Raw genomic sequence first — 18,374 nt, forward strand, 5'->3', positions numbered from 1 at the left:
AGAATAGGAAGTGGAAATGCAGACACACTAACATATACACGCTGGTCCCACTTTCTGAACATAACACATTATTGAGAAAAGGTTCATTAGGCAAGCATTTGCATAACGAGCCAACAATTTCTATTGTTTTCTATGGGAGAAATCCCAATAAATTCCTGACAGCCTGGTAAAACAAGAGGACAGAAGGACCATTGTGTTTAATTTGTATCTACACCGGCATGATCCAGTCACCCTCCCCAGATCTTCCACCTCTGACCTAAGCTACTGCCCTCTTCCTGGCAGTGGTCCGGTCCCTTTGATGCCAGTTTTTGGACCATCCCCTCCCCCCCCCCCCCGGAGCTGGCCAGCGAGTCAGTGGTGCTGCTGTGTGAGCTTGCAAGGGCTGCTCCTCCACTGGTGCAGCCACTGCCTGCTTCTTCCTCCTCCTGCCCAGGCACTGTGAAGCTGCCTCCTTGGTTGTCAAGATGGACGCTGAGCCGCTGCTGCCCCTGGGTGGAAAAGCAATGGAAAGTACATTGGAGCCAAGCCTGTCTGGCAACTGGGGTGGTGTGGATGAAGAAGAGGACAAGGGGGGCTTGGGCTTCCTCCTTGGCATCGCCCTCGCTGCTTCCAGGGCAGTGGCAGCAGGTCTTGTCATTGCAGCAGTGGCCGGAGGAGGAACAGCTGGTGGTGCTGCCAGTTTGGACCTCGCAGGTCAGAGGTGGAAGAAGGTCTGAGGGAGGGTAACTTTGTCATGCCAATGTAGGTATATAGTAGGAAAATGTTGGCCTTTCTTTCAAAATAAAATGCAGCATTAAGGAAAGCTGTTCTCACAGGTCTGGCTGCTCGGATATCTGAGTCAGCCATTTGTGTAATGAGGACTTGGGTACAAATTCCCCATGTTCAGATAAGTGAATTTTCACATAATGAGAGTTCAGAGAGTGGGACCTGCACATACTTCAAAATCTTGAGAAGGCAATTCCCCGTTGCTACTTTCTGTAATGTTTATTTCTCCTATATATCCCAAATTTGTTAAATGTGCAGGCCTCTGAAAATAATCCATATAGCTATAGTAGACTGAGTGCTCCATCCTGGTAGTCCTATAGGCGGTAAACCAAGCTACTGAGGATCCTGGAAGGGGCATTGCTGGTGGTCTGGTAGCAATTTAATAGAAGTTGTCTGGTGGGTGGGAATGCATCATGCTGGGAGTCACCAGCAAAGGCATGCAAACTAGTAATTCTACTATCCCTAAAAGGATTCTCCAGCAGCAGATGCTATTTGGTTGGTATTACCATCAGCACATTTCAATTTCACAGAATACAACGAATGCAGAAAAAGCACATGCATGCTCACATGCTCATCCTGTGTCTGTTATGCACAGAAGATGGTCAGTTAACCCCATGTAATCCCCTAGAGTGAATGAACAGAATAATCATTGAAGCAGCCTCCTGTTTCTAGTTTATGAAAGGCCATCTTTGCTGGTGATAACAGGGAGGATGTGAATCAGGATCACTGTTCCAGGCCCCACACTTAACTGGTGGGCCCCACCTGGAAGAAGCTCCCCCCCCCCCCCGGCAGTACTTAACAAGGTGGCCAAGGGCATCCACTGCAGTCTGGCGGGCCCCGTTGGCTGTGAACATCTTGAGAGCTGTGTGGGCACAAGACGGCCATCTGCAACATCCCCTGTGACCTTCAAGGTGCTTCGAGCGGCAGCCAACAATGAATCACTGCTATTGGGGCTGGCTGGCAGGTAGGGCTGGCAAGGAGGAGGAACAGAAACAACATTTGTTTCCCCTTTCATTTGTTTCCACTGGATTGGGGGGGGGACCCCACAAAATGGCTTATGAAAATAAATGGCACTAGCTCTGGCTGCTTGGAGGAGGAGGAGGAGAATGGAGGAAAGAATGACCTCAATAAGACCCCCACCCTCTGAAGGGAATCATACCCCCTAGTTATACTTTCAGTGGGGACCAGAATGTCTGAGCAGGAGCAAGGCCCTTTCAGTTCAGTGAGGCTTACCCATAAGTAACAAAAAGCCGAGGTAACAAAAATCTGCTTGCACTACGAACCATTCCAGAACCTATTCAAGTGTGGATTCATCACCCAGAATTAAATTAATTAGTATTTCACTCGAAAAGCACTGAAGTTTTCAGACATCTGTGACGGGAGTTCAGGGGTAAGATGTGGAGCGGAGGGCTTCTCACTAAGAACAACTGGCGTGCTTTCAAAGTGATCTAGCATGAGAAATGAAGTCCCTGAGAATAAAAATGAGGGCCTGGGATGTTTAGTCCAGTACACTTCCAGTCCTACGTCTTTATGCCCCTATTCTTTAATGAGTTGTTTTGTAAAAAGTTGGAATGTGTGAGTGAATTGTGGGAAAGATTTTTCTTCCTATGTGTTCCTTAAAATTCTGCCTCCCCCCCCCCCCCCGTCTTTAAATGATGTGTAGATTGATTTCAAAGAAATTAAGCACTTCCTCTGTTTGTTAATGCTGGGGAAGAGAAGGATTGCAACCTCAATTTAATTTAATTTATGAGGAAGGAACTATGTGGTGATTGATGAATGGGGGTAAATTAATTGAAGAGAAACTGATGGTTACAGATACAAATGCACTCATTTTGCATTGTATTTTATCAGAGGTTCCTCACTGAGGAGATCAGCAACCCCAAACCCACTTCTCTGAAAAGACAGTTCCTCAGCACCACCACCTTCCTGTGAAACATGCAGCAGCTGGTGGGGGGGAGCACTAGCAGTGTCCCAGAGCGCACTCCCAGTTTTGAAAATCTCAAGTTCATTTCCCAGCAGACATTCGAGGGTTTCAGATTGTGAGCCGGGGGGGGGGGGAGAGATGGAAAAGTACTGGCTTAGCACAAGGCACCATAAATGCCACAAAGAGCCGACACTGTAACCAGATAACTACGATTCACAATACAGTGAGTGTTAAATAAACAAGTTGCATGCACACAATATTTATGTACATCCAATGTAATTTTTTAGGTTCATTTTTGGTTCTCAACTGTGAGGTGCCTCACTTCCGATCTTAATGAAACAAGAACTGTAAGAGTCTTTCGTGACCACTTCCAACTGTTATTTTCCATGAGTCTTGATGGGGTTGGAAGGTGGAAATCCTGTGAGTACAATATGGATAGCTTTGCACTTTCCATTACAGTGGTACCTTGGGTTACAGACGCTTCAGGTTACAGACTCTGCTAACCCAAATATAGCACCTCAGGTTAAGAACTTTACTTCAGGATGAGAATAGAAATCGTGTGGCAGCGGCGGTGCAGGAGGCCCCATTAGCTAAAGTGGTACCTCAGGTTAAGAACAGTTTCAGGTTAAGAACAGACCTCCAGAACAAATTAAGTTCTTAACCCGAGATACCACTGTATTGTATTCAACATTGGTTGAGATCCTTTGTTTATGGGCTATTTGGTTTTTAGCTCCTCCCTGTTTAATGCATGCAGAGGACTCAGTGGTGTCTTTCTGCCCGCCAGCACAACAAAAATCAGGATTCTGAGGCTGAAACTAAACAACTGTCACTAGATGCTCAGATAGAGAATGGTGCCTTTTCCAGCTCCAGCTGGTTAACCAGCTATGATTCCTTTCAGACAGAGATGATTTGGCCAATGTAGTCTATGCTCTGGTAACCACCAGATCAGACTACTGCAACATGCTCTTTGTGGGGCTGCCCTTGAAGATGACACAGAACCTTCAGTTGGTCCAAAATGTAGCAACCCGATTACTGCTTGGGGTTCCATTTAGATCTTATGTACCCATTGTTTTAAAACAGCCGCCTTGGTTGCCACTTCATTTCCGGGCCCAATTCAAGGTGTCCACATAGAATCATAGAATCTTCCAACTCTTAAGATTCAATGAGTACACCACTGTTGTATTGTTGGTTGATGTTGCCCTGTTGGTACAAGTTTCCTCACAATAAAGCTGAGCTGATTGGTCATGAATCCACAGACCCTGACCCTCACAGACACCATCGCTTGACCCCAATGCACCGAAGACACTAAGCACCTCCTATTCCACAATGCCCAGCAAATGGTCCAGGGAGCACAGCAGGTGAAACCTGCATCAAGGAGAAACACTTGCATTAGGCAGGGTGTTGACCCTTTAAGCAATTACTCACTTAACATAAAGATATACCATATTTTTCCGCCCCCATGTATAAGACGCCCCCTATTTTGGGGGACTCCGATTTGGGGACTGCCCACTCTGCACTATCTGTGTATAAGACGAGCCCAGATTTTGAACATTATTTTAGAGTAAAAAAACATAGTCTTATACATGGAAAAGCATGGTAAATTGGGGCAAAAACCTGCTCTCAGCTAATCAGGCAGCAAACTTTTGACAATAAATATATTTTATTAACACCTGCAGCATCTTAAAGCACTCTCATAAAAAACCCTGCACCATCTTAAAGCACTCTCACGTTTTCTCCCATAGGAGTCAATGCTTCTTCTAAGATGTTGGCTTGTATCCAATGCTGCTGTCGCATTAGTTGAACAAATGTCTGCTCACACAACAGGACTTTCTCTTCCTTTTCTCCCCGCTAGAAACCACTAACCATGCACCCTAAAAAAATCTGCTCCTGGTTGGGTGGCTCTCTGGCCTGGAACAGCTTCTTGGGGCGCACGGAAGGCTGCAGGAGGGAAGAGATGTCCCACTGTCTGAGCAAAAGTCTGTTCTACTTGCACAGTAGCAGTGTTGTCTACAAACTTATGTCTGTTACAGGACACCATCTAAAAAACAAGGAAGTATGTCTCATTTCAGCACTATTGCACTTACCCAAATTCAAATTTAAATCAATTGATTAACCAAGTATCTCATTAAAGCTCACGACTGATTAGCTAAGGTTTCTTTAATTGGAATAACAGTCCTAAGCTGGCAACCTAATGACAAACTTTAGAATTTACGTGCGTATATGTGAACACACAGTTCACAGTTGATATGGGTGCATATGAAAATCTTCATGCACTTCCCATTGAACTTCATGGATGTGTCTGATGTGGACAGAAAGGTGTCTCATCATCCCAAATCACTAGCTTCATGCAACAAACGACAATCAGAGCTGGGTTGGGGCCACTCTGTCTCTCTGATGAAGGCAAGTTGGAAAATTAAAGCCTTAAAATCTGTGAGTTTGGATTTGTAATTATTGCTCTTCTGGTCTTTGCTACTATGCAATCAAACTTTCATCAAAGAAAGGAATTTTCTGCCACAAAATCAATAGGAAAGCATCAAGAAAAATAAATCTAATTTCTTTGAATTATGTATCTTCAAGTGTATTTTAAATAAAGAACAGTTATCACTAAGCCTTCATAGGAACAGTAAAGAAATACAGCACTGTTTCAAATTTCTGACTGCCATTGTATTCATACATAACAGTAACTTCAGTCTTTTTCCTTCTGGGGGCAATTTTCCTAAACAAACACTTATCTTGATGCCTAACTTAATCAATCTCTAGTAATTTGTATAATCTAACAGATAGCTGCAGAAAAAAACAAAACTGAGGTTCAACGAAAAGCAGACTAAGGGAAGGGGTGGAATATACAGCATCTTATTAGCTTCTGGGCACAGAAGTGAATTTATCACACACTTAAAACTAACGTGCTCAGCCCAATTATAATATCTTGTGGGCAAAGAAATTAATTAAAGAGTAGAATGATTAAGGGCCCAGCAGCAAACCAAGTTTGAAAAATAAATAAGGTCTTTTTGTTAGGGTTTTCTCAAAAGAAAGAAAGAAAGAAAGAAAGAAAGAAAGAAAGAAAGAAAGAAAGAAAGAAATTCAACTGGTAATATAAGTAGGTAATCTTTTTAGGGGTTCCGTGCATTGTAAATGAGACTGGCAGGAAACCCAGCAGTCCAGGTCATAGTTCTGCTCTCCAACTTTGTGATTTGCTAATGTGAAACACATGCATCCCTTTTGCACAAAGTTCAAATAACCCTGGAATTCCAAGAGTGTAGCTCAGTGACTGAACCAGAACAAGGGCAGAACTTGTCAGGATTTAAGAGCTTTCAGCAAAGCCCTTCAATTGCAGTCAGCACCCCATTCCTTAGAAGGATATCAATTATAGATAGTGAGTTGCTTTAGCAAGGGGAGTCAGTGCTGTCAGACACTAGATAGACAACCATGAAGAATCATGAATCTTTCTATTAACTGTAAAGGAGAGGGAGGCTGGTGGCAGGGGCGGGGGTGGTGGTAGAGGGAAAGGATGGATAGGTGCTATAAATAAGGCAGACCCTCTGAATAGTTTAACACACTGCCTGTTAGAGCATGCATCACAAACGTTTTAAGAAATTTCAGTTCTAAACAGCACATGGAACTTGAAAATTCGCTCCAACTAATGAAAATTGCTACAGCGTCAAAAACTACCTAAGTGGTTTGTATTGGTCTGTATATTTATTTTGTTTATCCACTCACAGGATGGGACAGTCTGGATATGAACTGGAAATTGGTGGCTCCACGCTGCATTTTTAAATGCTGTTTAAGAATCTTGAGACAGCAATGAATAAAAGTATCATTTCCTTCCGCCTAGGATGACCACTGCCAGCTATGTGACCTTTAACATCTAAGCTATGGCATTACCTGAAATGCTACTGAAAGATTCCGGTAACAGCAGGAAAAAATGACAACATCACAGCATATGCTATTGGCATGGTATTCAGCACTGAGATGGCCGTTGGCACATCCCACTTATTTGCTGGTGCAGCAAACTCTAAAGCTGTGATTTTCAAAACTTTTGTCCTTGCAGAAACCTTCATATATTTGGTCACCTGCTGCAGAACACTTGGAGATTGGGGAAGCCAGGGAAGCACCCATAAGCACCCACTAAATTTGTAGAGTGCACTGATTAGGCCCACGGAAAGAACGTACTAGAAGAGTAGAAGTTGGTCTGCTATTATCATGCTTTATATCAAAGAAAGCCTTATGAGCTTCCATGGAACACAGTTCGAAAACAACTGCTCTAGTGAGTTTGACTGCTCTAGGAGACTTTGACACTCCCTTCTTGGGGAAATACGTTTCCATTGGTCATTGATGGTCTTTCAGAGCCAGCTAAAAACCTATTTATTTACTTGGGGCTTTAGGTGTCCCAGGGGCCAAACTGTAATCATTTTAATGCTTGTGTGCTTAGCTATTTACTGTTCTTGTGGATCATTTTGCAATGGTGTTCTAATGTTATTAGACCTCCCTACCCTGGGCTCCTGTATGGAAGGGCAGTGCAGCAATCAGATAAATAAGTGTGACATGCTACAGCACTGGTCTGTGACTTGTGGGCCGTGGCCTGATCCAAGGTGGGTCACAACCACCATGCAAATTTATAGTAGAACATTAAGAAGTGGGTCTCCGAATGCATGTTTGAGTTAAAAGTGGGTCCTGGGTTTGAAAATGTTGAAGATACCTGTGCTCTAGTGAACAAAACATGATGTAATGTCATTGACTTTAATAGGCTCACACTCATGTAGGACTTGCCTCTCTGATTTGTAGAAGAAAGGAAGGTACTTGGAAGAGGAATCTAGAGCAGAGAAACAGCAGGCAGGGAAAGGGTTGTGCACTTTGCCCTTGATAGACTAGCAGGGCTGCAAGGAGGATAAAATGGCAGCAACTCTAGCCACACACTGAGCTCTTGTAGCTTGGAAAAGAAAGTTACAAATGGAATAAAATAGATCTCTGTAAAAAAACACCTTACTTGTCTATAAATCTCTATGAATCTAAGGTGCTGCTTTCAGTTCTTTGGAAGAAAGTACAGGAGGCAAACAGAACAAACTGACACATTCCAGCAAGCCAGGTAAACAAATGTCATTTTTTGAGATAAAAAGTATTATATTACTTGACTTCTATGTTATATAAAATTCACCTAATGCTTTTGACGAATGAGTGAATAACACCTGAGGCCACATAAATATCACTTAGTTCTTATGTAACTCTCACCTGGAAACTCTGATTATATACTGCATGTTACAGTGACTTTTGGTAAAATGTTGACATGCCTATGAAATCACCTATACTCTATGGCTTGCTTGCTGAGCATTCAAAAACCCTGAGACACAGTAGTGAACAGTGACAGTTGGCTAAAGTGGGGAAATTATGTTTGAACATTTTTTTAAAGAAACACCTGGGTTGTCAACTTTCAAGTGTGAATGTCATCTTTTACATACTTTTGGATGTCACTTGTAATGTAGATATCATAGGAGGTGTGTTAAGGAAGCAGAAACAATAAGATTCATTAATACATATTTACTTTTAAGTAGCTAGTATTAACTCTCCTGCCACTAATGCTATTGGGTTTTGCCTTCATCCAAGGGAACTACAATAACACAATGTACTCTTATTCTACCAAGTAATCCACTTCAGCTTACACACACAACAGAAAATTGATACATAAAATGCACCACAAATCCTTTAGGGTTGGGGGGGGCGTTTCTCAGTCTCCCCTTTCTATTGTTACAGTCCCATTTGAAAGGGAGGGGAATCAAACTTGGCAAGAGGTTAATAATAACTCATGTCCAGCTTACTATTACTCAATAACTATCAAAGCCTCTGATTCAAAATAGTATTTTGTGGCTTACAGGATCAGAGCCATTACACTCTCTATTGAAGACTTTATTGAATTTTACACTAAGCTTTAGCTGACTGAACAGGTCAAACGCTATAGCTCAGAGTTTTGCTTTATTCGCAGAAACAAACTCCTCTCCAGTCGGCAATGCTGTTTGCAAAGAAACTTGACTCAGCAAAGGGTCACAGAACTTGCCCCTGCAGAAAAGGTCACATACTTTTCAAAACCAGCTCCTGAATGCCATTAACTTACATGCACTAGCTGCTCCTGCGTGTCAAACTCTCGCGAACAGCCTTCCCAATGGCAGTTTGTCTCGTAGACCACTTCAGGCTCCTGCTTGCTTTCATCTTTGTCCCCTTCTTCTTTAACTAACGTCATTCCTTCAGGTGGCTCCTGGGGGAGTGGGGATGAAGACAAGAGGGAAAGGGTGTAAGAAAGAGGGGCAGAAACCCCTAGCTTCAAAAGTACCAGAAGGGTGTGGGAAGGAAACCTCATTCACTGCCTTTCAGCAAAACCCCAAAGCCCAGAGTTAATCGTGTAAAGCAAAGAATGAGAAATGGACAATTTCTGCACAGCTGTGTCATGTGCTCCCTAACTATTTTGAGAAAACCCAAAGATATGTGGCTCTGCTGTGTCCTATGGACTTTCCATTTGCTTCTAAGACGTTTGGCTAAGGTCCTGTCTGTCATGGGTGCAAAGCCTAAGTTCTCAACTTGTAAATGAGGATGGCAAAAGACAGAATTGTTTGGGAAACCAGTGGGATATGGAGATGCTGTTAACCAGTCCAAGCCTGATTGATTGGGAGGACCATAAATCAAGCCACAATTTTAAACAGGGCAGTCCTCTCAGGCGCAGGTGCCATAAGAACGGTGGTCAACAATCATCAGCAAAATGCAGGTGTTAGCCAGGCAGCATGGTGTTCAGGTGGCTGGTCAAAAATGGATTACATCCTCTGAGTCATGGCCTTTGAACTACCTGGAAACTGCAACCTTTCCACAGCAGATGTTCATTTTACCATGACTGAGCGACTTTGGAGTTTCCTTACCTATACGTTTTTTTGGTCCTTCCTTTCTAACAATGAAAACAAGAAGACTTATTGTAGTGATTCATGATTGCACACACATATGCAGCCACACAAAAGGAGAGCAGTCATTTTATATCATTTTAGTATTATGGACTGCTATGCATCAGGGTGTAAAACTTCAGCATTCAACTCTTCTTAGACAGAGAAATACGTTGAGTTAGCAAAGCTGACGGGGAAGATCCGGAATCAGCGTGACGAACTGTTTCAAAAGGACTGGAGCAAATTTATATTATATATGAAAGAGTATTGTAAACATCTGAAAACGTTTGTAGCTTTGAGTTGAAATGTTTTGTAATGACAAGATAAGGAACTGATTTACAAGGGGAAATATAAAAATAAGAGAGAAGGTGAAAAAGTGGTTATAGAAATGCTAAGATTAAAGTAAATATATATGGAAGTCAGGAAGAGGGGTGGGAGGAGGTCGATGCTCTGGTAAGAGCGAGGTTTGAGTTTATTGATGTATGTATGGATATTGTGATCACAAAAATTGAAAATGTAATAAAAATTATTTTTTTAAAAAAATAGACAGAGAAACAATTTTATATGTGTGAAATTCAATGCATAGCCAAGCAGGTTAGGGGTTGTTGGCAAACATCTGTCTTGAGAGACAATGAAGAATGCCTCCAGGGTGAAATCAAACCGCTGCATTAGCAGCACCAACGTGACCTCCCCAGGGCACAAGCCTGGGCAGTGTGTATAGAGATGCTGGGCTGCCCAGGCGACAAGACCCCCCCCCCCCGACCTCATTGATGTGGTCCAAAACAAAAGCAGGAAGGAAAGGAAAATACATTTGACAGCAGCTTGGCTGCAGGAGTTGCCAGAAGGAGGTGCACAAGGCACCATCCAACTGCCTTAGGGACTCCACTCCAGGTTTGTTTACTCTTCAGCCTTTTCTTCTCCCAAAGATATCCCACAAGGCAGTGGAGGTTTAGGAGCAGAGTTTTCCTAGGTGGGCTACCTTCCCAGCTTGATGAGCCCCATCTGACCCTCACTTCCCTCTACAGCATGTGCAGAAATCACCTTCTTGACCACTGAACCCACCATTGGTCTCATCTGTTCAATCTGCCAGAACTTGTTTTTGCATGCAGGGGAAATCCCTAACTCATCAAGGTTTGAGACCCATTGACAACCCTCACTGGGTTTAGCTGTTCCCAGGGTGTGGTCGCTGTTGCATTCTGACAGCTTCCAGAAGTCACAGGTGAAAGCTGAGTGCAGGGTGGGGACCAAATGTGGACAACCTACACCAGAAGAAGCATGATTTTCGCCTCCCCCCCATACTCCTCCTCCCATAACACCCCAGGATTAGGGCTAGGTACACGGTATGTACATTGAGGCCATAGCCTCAGAGCCAAAATGTGCCAATAATTTGTGGATGATGAATAGCTAAGAGAAAAGGGGTATTTGTGGACCCTCGTTGTTTTACCTGCAGGCTTCCTGCACCTGGGCTGGGGAGGTCGTCATCTGGTTTTATCTTTGAACGCTTGTTATGCATCGGGTCACCTGTGCTGCTCACTGCAGACTCGCTCGTGGGTTTGCTCTGCTGTACATATTTACGTCCCAAAAGATACAAACACATGATTTCAAACAGATACAAGCAGACCCTTCTGAGCAGATTTATTTGGACAATTTCCAGAATATTTGCCTCTTTAGCAAAAACAACCAAGTCTCATAGCACCTTAAAGACCAACAAATTTATTATAGCATAAATTTTATACAGATGATTTAATCAGATGATAACATGTCTTTCGGGGGGGTGTATGTGTATATATACACACACACACACAGAGGTATATAGACATACAGGCATGGGCATGTGTGTGTGTCTTAGAGGTGTGTATTAGGTTTGTGTACTTCCCAAACCACAAGGCCCATAGCGATGAGTCAGGTGAGGTTTTCATATACATAAGTTAAATTGCCCTCTTAGCCAGGCATCTTGTACGTGGCCACTTTGCTTACAAACCAGGATCAGCAGGGGGAGTTTTGCCACTAACTTCTGTGGGATATGAATTGTACTCATTTTACTTTACTTATTACCGCTTCCTGCACCCTTTGCTTGAACATTCTAAAACTGTCAGATCCAAAACACAGAAACTGAAATATTTATAAGGGATGGAAAGCACTCTATCAATCTGAAACCATGATACACTCTGGGTAATTTATAACAAAAGATTGCATATACTGCTGCCCCAAGGTACTTGTTAGCCAATCTGCTCAGTGGCTGTGGTGATTAATCGCTAACATGACAATGTGGTTGGCTTACAAAAAAGACCCAAACAAATTAGCAGGGTGTAAAACCTTCTCTTCTATATTCCCTTACCTGTGTGGATTCCGATGGGCCTGAACTGATCTGGACAGGATTCAAGACGCTCGGAATGCCAGGGATAGGCCTCTGCGTAGGAAAGGTTGGCGCAGGATGGATAAGTGGAGGGCTGTGTCCGAAGGCCGAGCCCAGGCTCTGCTGACGACTGAGGATTTGTTGGTGCATCTGTTGAAGGGACACCGGGGTGGGAGGGTAGGCGAAACTCAGAGCAGGGCTGCATTGCGGGGAAGGGAAAGGGGAGTAAGTAACATTAGCCACAGAATCAAGCAAAGACACGTGACATTTTGGCAACTTCAAAACATGGTTGAGGATCAATAGTTGTTCCAAACCATGGACTCAGCTATACAGCTGCAAATAAAACATTTCAAGTGTGCTTTAAGTGCAATATACAATGTGACACTAGATGGCGGGCCTTATGGAAAATTCGATGTATTTTTGAGATGATTTTTTAAAAAGCATTTTCAGAACACTGTTTTATATGTGTGTAGATTCCTAAAAAAATGTTGAAATATACATTTATAAAGAAACCAGAGGCCTTTCTTCTTGGAATAACAGGTTCGGAATTGCCCAAGAAAGATGTTAATCTATTTTTGTATGCCGCAACTGTGGCTCGTATTTTGTTAGCTAAAAAGTGGAAAACTCAAGAATTACCAACAGTAGAAGAATGGCAGATGAAGATGATGGATTGTATGGAGCTAGCCGATCTAACCGGAAGAGTCCGCGACCAGAAGGAGGAGGAACATCAAGAAGAATGGAAGAAATTTAATGATTATTTAGTTAAATTTGTTAAGCTAAAATAACTGGAAATAGCGTCTAGATACTTAAAGGGCTTAGGATTGTATTTATGTTAACTGATAAAATAATATGTTTAATACAAGAAGGAGAAGATTTAAAGATGTTAAGGGTATTAAAATTGGGATTTGGAAAACTGTTATAAGGATATGCAATGAAATTCAACTAAGGGGAAACGAGGAAGTCGTTTTACAAAGCAAATAACTGTTATTTTCAATAAGGTTATGATTTATGTTTGTTATGTTTTGTTTGTTTTATGTTTTTGTTTGTCACTGATATTGTAAAAATTAATAAATTTTTTGCATATATATATATATATATATATATATATATATATATATATATATATATATAAATAAAAATATATATAAAGGTAAAGGTACCCCTGCCCGTACGGGCCAGTCTTGACAGACTCTGGGGTTGTGCGCCCATCTCACTCAAGAGGCCGGGGGCTAGCGCTGTCCGGAGACACTTTCGCGTCACGTGGCCAGTGTGACAAGCTGCATCTGGTGAGCCAGCGCAGCACACGGAAACGCCGTTTACCTTCCCGCCAGTAAGCGGTCCCTATTTATCTACTTGCACCTGGGGGTGCTTTCGAACTGCTAGGTTGGCAGGCGCTGGGACCGAGCAGCGGGAGCGCACCCCGCCGCGGGGATTCGAACCGCCGACCTTTCGATCGGCAAGCCCTAGGCGCTGAGGCTTTTACCCACAGCGCCACCCGCGTCCATATATATATATATGTAGATTCCACCCATGAAACCACAGCTTCCCAGTTTGGATGAAACAGGAAAAATGTAGTTAATTAAAAACTCCCTGGGTTTAACTGCAGTGCACCAAGAAAGGTAGAGGAGATGATCTTTGCATGCAAGAAAGAGGCTCATGCATATCATGATGTTTTAACTGAAATATGACATTTGTTTACCTAGTTTCATGACGAAATACAGTTTGGCTGCTGAATGACACTCTTTTGGTAGATGCAAACATATATACAAAAACACTATATATGTCAATTAGTAAACACAAATAAGTTATTCAATATCAAGAACAATGTAGCTTTGATACTGATGGAAAATACTGATTTTTGGCAACTAATTATTGACTGGGCAAGTGCCAATTGCTCTGATGCTCCTTCACCTCCCTCCATTCACGCCATTCCTCTCTCTCCTCTCTCCACAATGACTGCTATGATAACTGAATACAGTTACATTTCTCCCTCTTCTACTAAGGTCACAGCCCTAAACCATTTCCACCATGTCAGTCTCATTAAATGCAGTGGGACAAGTTCCAGGGAATGTTTGTGGGGTTTCAGTGTAGCGTGTTTGGCTGAGGATGCAGTCAGCCAAGCAAGTTCTACTCCTCTCAGCCTTGATGGGCTGCTACTCATTTAGGGTTGGGAGACAGAATCAGGGCCTGAGCAATGCAGGAAGTCAGTTTACCACTACAACAGCTGCCTGCGTAGCTCAGAGTCTTACTAGCATTAAAGGGACTTAAATACCAATAAAGGGATCTTATTCCTGCAGCAGAAGTTAGGAGAAGGTGGGTCGTGCAAGGAGTGCTAGATCAGCTGCTGCTTCTCTACCAAATTTTTGATTCTATTAATCCAAAAGAAATAGGCCTCTATCTTTGGATTCATGTCCATGGTTTGAGGCAAGTTATGATTTCATTTATTCATACATCCCATATACAATAATGGTCCCTCCATATACTGGGCATGCATGATTTCCTCAACTAGAATAAAGCCTGAACACTTTCTGTTATGGGCACTCTGTTATTCCAGACCAAATTAATATTCCCTAAATAAAAAAGACTTTCCTCTCTAAGGGGAAATAAAATCTTACATTTGTGTGCATGACCTCCTTCCTTCCCCCAACAATGTCATCTGATAAGCACGTCCTACCTCGGTGCCATCTTGCCCAAGTGTCTGGGGTATGAAAAATATGCAGAATAACCTGGTTTGCTTCATACAGTATGTATTCTCCTACAAAGGAGGGTAGCAGGGATGGAGAACCTGTAGCCTTTCAGGTGCTGTTGACCTGCAACTCCCGCATTCAGGGCCACTGGCCATGCTGATGGGGGATGATAGCTGGAATCCAACAATATTTGGAGGGCCACAGATTCCCCATTCCTGTTCCGCAGAATTTAAGATTCCAAGTGATGACAGACTTCAGATACCATCTGTATGTAGCTGTGCTGCTGTATTATAGAAAGCAACGCTCAAGTTTCCTATTTTCCTATTAAACTGGAATCACTGTGAAATACATCCCCTTGAGAGACTGTGTGTTGCAGTGACTAGCATGGGGAATAACTGGGTTCAAATCCCCGCTTAGTCATGGGTCTCATTGGATAATTTTGCGAAAGTCACCATTTCCCCGACCCATCTCACAGGATAGGAAGAAGCAGAAAAGGAGTCCCAAACAATTTTAGTAGGAAACATCAGATTTCCCTTAGTAAAGAGATTCCTCAAAACATGCTGGGAACCAACTCTGTCTGTGCAACTGTATTATTTTACTCCTTGCTTTTTCAACAGTTGCATCTGATCCTCTCTACCGTGTTGTTGTGGGTGTGTAGACTATGTGTGGGTGGGTGTGCATGCCCCCCGACCTCGTTGGGGGAAATTTTTTTTAAAAATGTAATGTATGTATTTGTTTGTTTTTTAAATGACTTAATTTGGATCTATTTGTCCCTAAAATCATATTAGTGGTGTTTTTTTACAAGAGGGTTAAAATGATAGAACATAGGCATGCATGAGTTTGTATAGTATATTAATGAACCAAAGAGAGTAGTTGTACCACTCCAATCTCAGGTTTCTGAAAGGGAGTGTGTGTGTGTGTGTGTGTGTGTGTGTGTGTGTGAAATCATTGTGTTCCGTGATGAATGGCTTGTACACTGAAGAATAAATTGAACAAACTGGCATAGAGCTCAGTGAACATGAAATCAGCTATTAGAAGAAAGCTTGTGAACAAATTCTGAAGCTGATATGCATCTTTTGATTAATGTCCTATCAATCATCCATAGAGGCTACCTTAGCTAAGTCGCGCTGTAATCATTCATGGTTGCTTACAGGGAACATAGGCAAGGACTAAGGGCCTGCAATAACTGAATATTATTACCAATTTCCCTCTGACTCTTACAGTGAACAATTACTGTTTGGGGGACATTTCTGCCTCCTTTTATTAAAAAGATACAATGTGGAATGAAAAGGAAGTTCCTCAAAGGCTTCTAAAAATTTCCCTAGTATTTTTAAATTGGCAAACTATTACAACTGGGAGATCTTCACAGCAATAACAGTAACCTATTCGCATCGAACCTCCTCTTGCCACCTCTTTATGAGCTGTAGTCAATTGGAAAAAGTGCATAGTCAGGAGCGAGAACTGTTCTTTAGAAGAAATTCAAATTCTTTCACCTATTTCAGAGTAATGTTTTCAGCTAATGTGCTTAATCATAACAATAATTATTATGGCAGACTCTAAATTTGCATTAAACCCACCACTGACATTACAATGCACTTTGATTCCTGCAAATATGATACGTGTGCACATTTTTGTAGGCAATTAAATAAATTACAGTAATTTATTAAATTTAAAAAAGACCATTGGATCTTAATTTTGATGGTAAGCCACTGGCAAAAAAAACTTGCAATGCTCCATTATATTTTTCAGAGGCTTTGATCCAATCTGTTCATTTCTACATTACAAGACCTAGAGAGCGGTTTCCCAGTACCATTTTGCCAGAGCATGGCTGTTTAGGCTGGAGCATACTCTGGGAAATACAGTAGAGTAATGAAGTGATGACAGGTATTAGCATGCATAATGGGCTTTAATAGACATTTATTGTTGTTTAACTGGAAGGGGGAGCAGGGCTTTCCCACCGGAATATTTCTACATTGAGGCTCATTGATCACTAATTTCAGAGGGGAAAGAGGTTAATCCATCAGTTTCTGCAACCAAACGGCACTGATAGAAATTCTTTAGGTGACATTCTGGATGGTCTGAGCTTTCCATCTTTGCAAACAAATGAGTGATATGACAAGCATGGTGTTCAAAACACATTTAACCAATTGATTTTCTCTCCCCCTTGTAATAAGATCTAGAGACATATGAAAGAGTGGACCGTGAGCCAAGATTAAAGAAATTGCTTCACACAGAGGAACATAACACTGCAAGATTATCAATAAAACTACTGTAAAACACCATGTCATCCATTCTTTTTCTTTATCTAAAGTTTGTTATTGCAATAAATAGCTGTTATTGAACAGTTTGCCTTTTCCTACAGCTTTTCCAAATTTTAGTACAGGCAGGTTTCAATCTACTCTTAAAAAATACTGAGCAAACCATTTTTGTTATTGTGCTTTCTCTTTGCTTTCGCAGAAGTGACTAACTTGCAATATTCCTACAAGTCATAACGGGAGGCAGGCATAGTTTTTCTCAGGTGCAAAATGGAATGCAACAATATGCAGTGGGATCCTAAACTTGCTTACTCAGAAATAAATCCCACCAAGATCAATGGGACTTATTCCTTAAGCAAGCTAACACTGCAGCCTTATGGCTGCAAACCTCTGTGTTTAAACCCCAATTGGTATTTAATACTGAATTTTAAATTGTTGTAACTTGCCCTGGGACCCACTGGTGAAGGGAAGGTAATAAATATAATAAAATAACAACAAAAACAATATATCTGCAGAGACCAGGCAGCCCATGTTTTTGGAGTACAACTCCCACCATCCCTGACTGTTGGCCGTGCTGGATGGGCTGATAAGAGTTGGGCACAAGTAACCTCTGAAGGCATTCCATTGGCTACACTAATGCGTGTAAGAGCGTGTTTGTGTAGGGCGCTGTTGTTTGATGCTAAGGAGCAAAGAGGGCCTGTGGATCAGCAATGCAGAACTGAACTGCAAAGCCATTATAGGGCTAGTCCAGATACAGTGATTTCTATGGCCAGTACCCATACAGCATTGGCCCAGGTGTAAAGACCACTCACATCTGTATAGCAAGAGAAGGTGATAGTAAATAAACCTGTCCAGTCTTGACTAGCTAGCAAAAAGAGTATTTCACACACAGCCCATTTCAATTCCCAGGGTTTCTTGTGGAAAACCTGAGAATTAGAGCAGTTTATGCTTATAACACAAATGGATTTGAAATGCCAGGCTCACCTCATGTACCATATTGAGCGGGTTTCGAATAAAAAAAGTCTACAATGGCTGAGTATATGCAAATTTGTGTTTTCTCTCTTCTTTCTTTTGGAATGAAGTGCCTACAGATGCTTGTGCCACAGGGTGGTCTGCTACAATAGACCAAATGCCCCATTGCCCAGGGAACTTCTTCACTCAAGTTTTTTCTCCCTTAAAAATGGGTTTTGGGGAGGGGGTGGGAAAAGACCCCCCCCAATGCAAGAATGGGGCTCCACAGAACTAGGAATTTTCATGGAGGCTCTGTCTCATAATTTATGCTGCTCTTTCACAACATGAACACTCCAGGTAATATGCACTAGAGAAGAGTTAGGTGGCTATTGTTCTCCATGGGGCTAATTCTGTTGGATTGCGGAGAAGTTCTATGTACAGCAAAACCAGGAAGGCAAACACACCCACCCTTATTAATCTGCCCTTATGTTTGTTCCACATTTTACAGTGTGTTTCTAAAAC

The 18,374-nt window shown here is 42.2% G+C and overlaps 1 protein-coding gene across 6 annotated transcripts in view; it reads right to left on the reverse strand.

The window, feature by feature from the left end:
- The window catches only part of GLI3 (GLI family zinc finger 3), a 232,096-nt gene that overhangs the window by 37,926 nt on the left and 175,796 nt on the right, over positions 1 to 18,374 (reverse strand). For 5 of the 6 annotated variants that reach the window (XM_053359307.1, XM_053359304.1, XM_053359302.1 and 2 more), the window contains 3 exons: positions 11,942 to 12,158; positions 11,048 to 11,164; positions 8,793 to 8,933 (listed from right to left, as the gene is read on the reverse strand). In XM_053359307.1, coding sequence (XP_053215282.1) covers positions 8,793 to 8,933; positions 11,048 to 11,164; positions 11,942 to 12,158 — 475 coding nt within the window. The remainder of the gene's footprint in view (positions 1 to 8,792; positions 8,934 to 11,047; positions 11,165 to 11,941; positions 12,159 to 18,374) is intronic. The other variant, XM_053359305.1, reaches the window with a different exon arrangement.

Source organism: Podarcis raffonei, chromosome 12 (genome assembly GCF_027172205.1).
Source record: "Podarcis raffonei isolate rPodRaf1 chromosome 12, rPodRaf1.pri, whole genome shotgun sequence".
Lineage (NCBI taxonomy): Eukaryota > Metazoa > Chordata > Lepidosauria > Squamata > Lacertidae > Podarcis > Podarcis raffonei.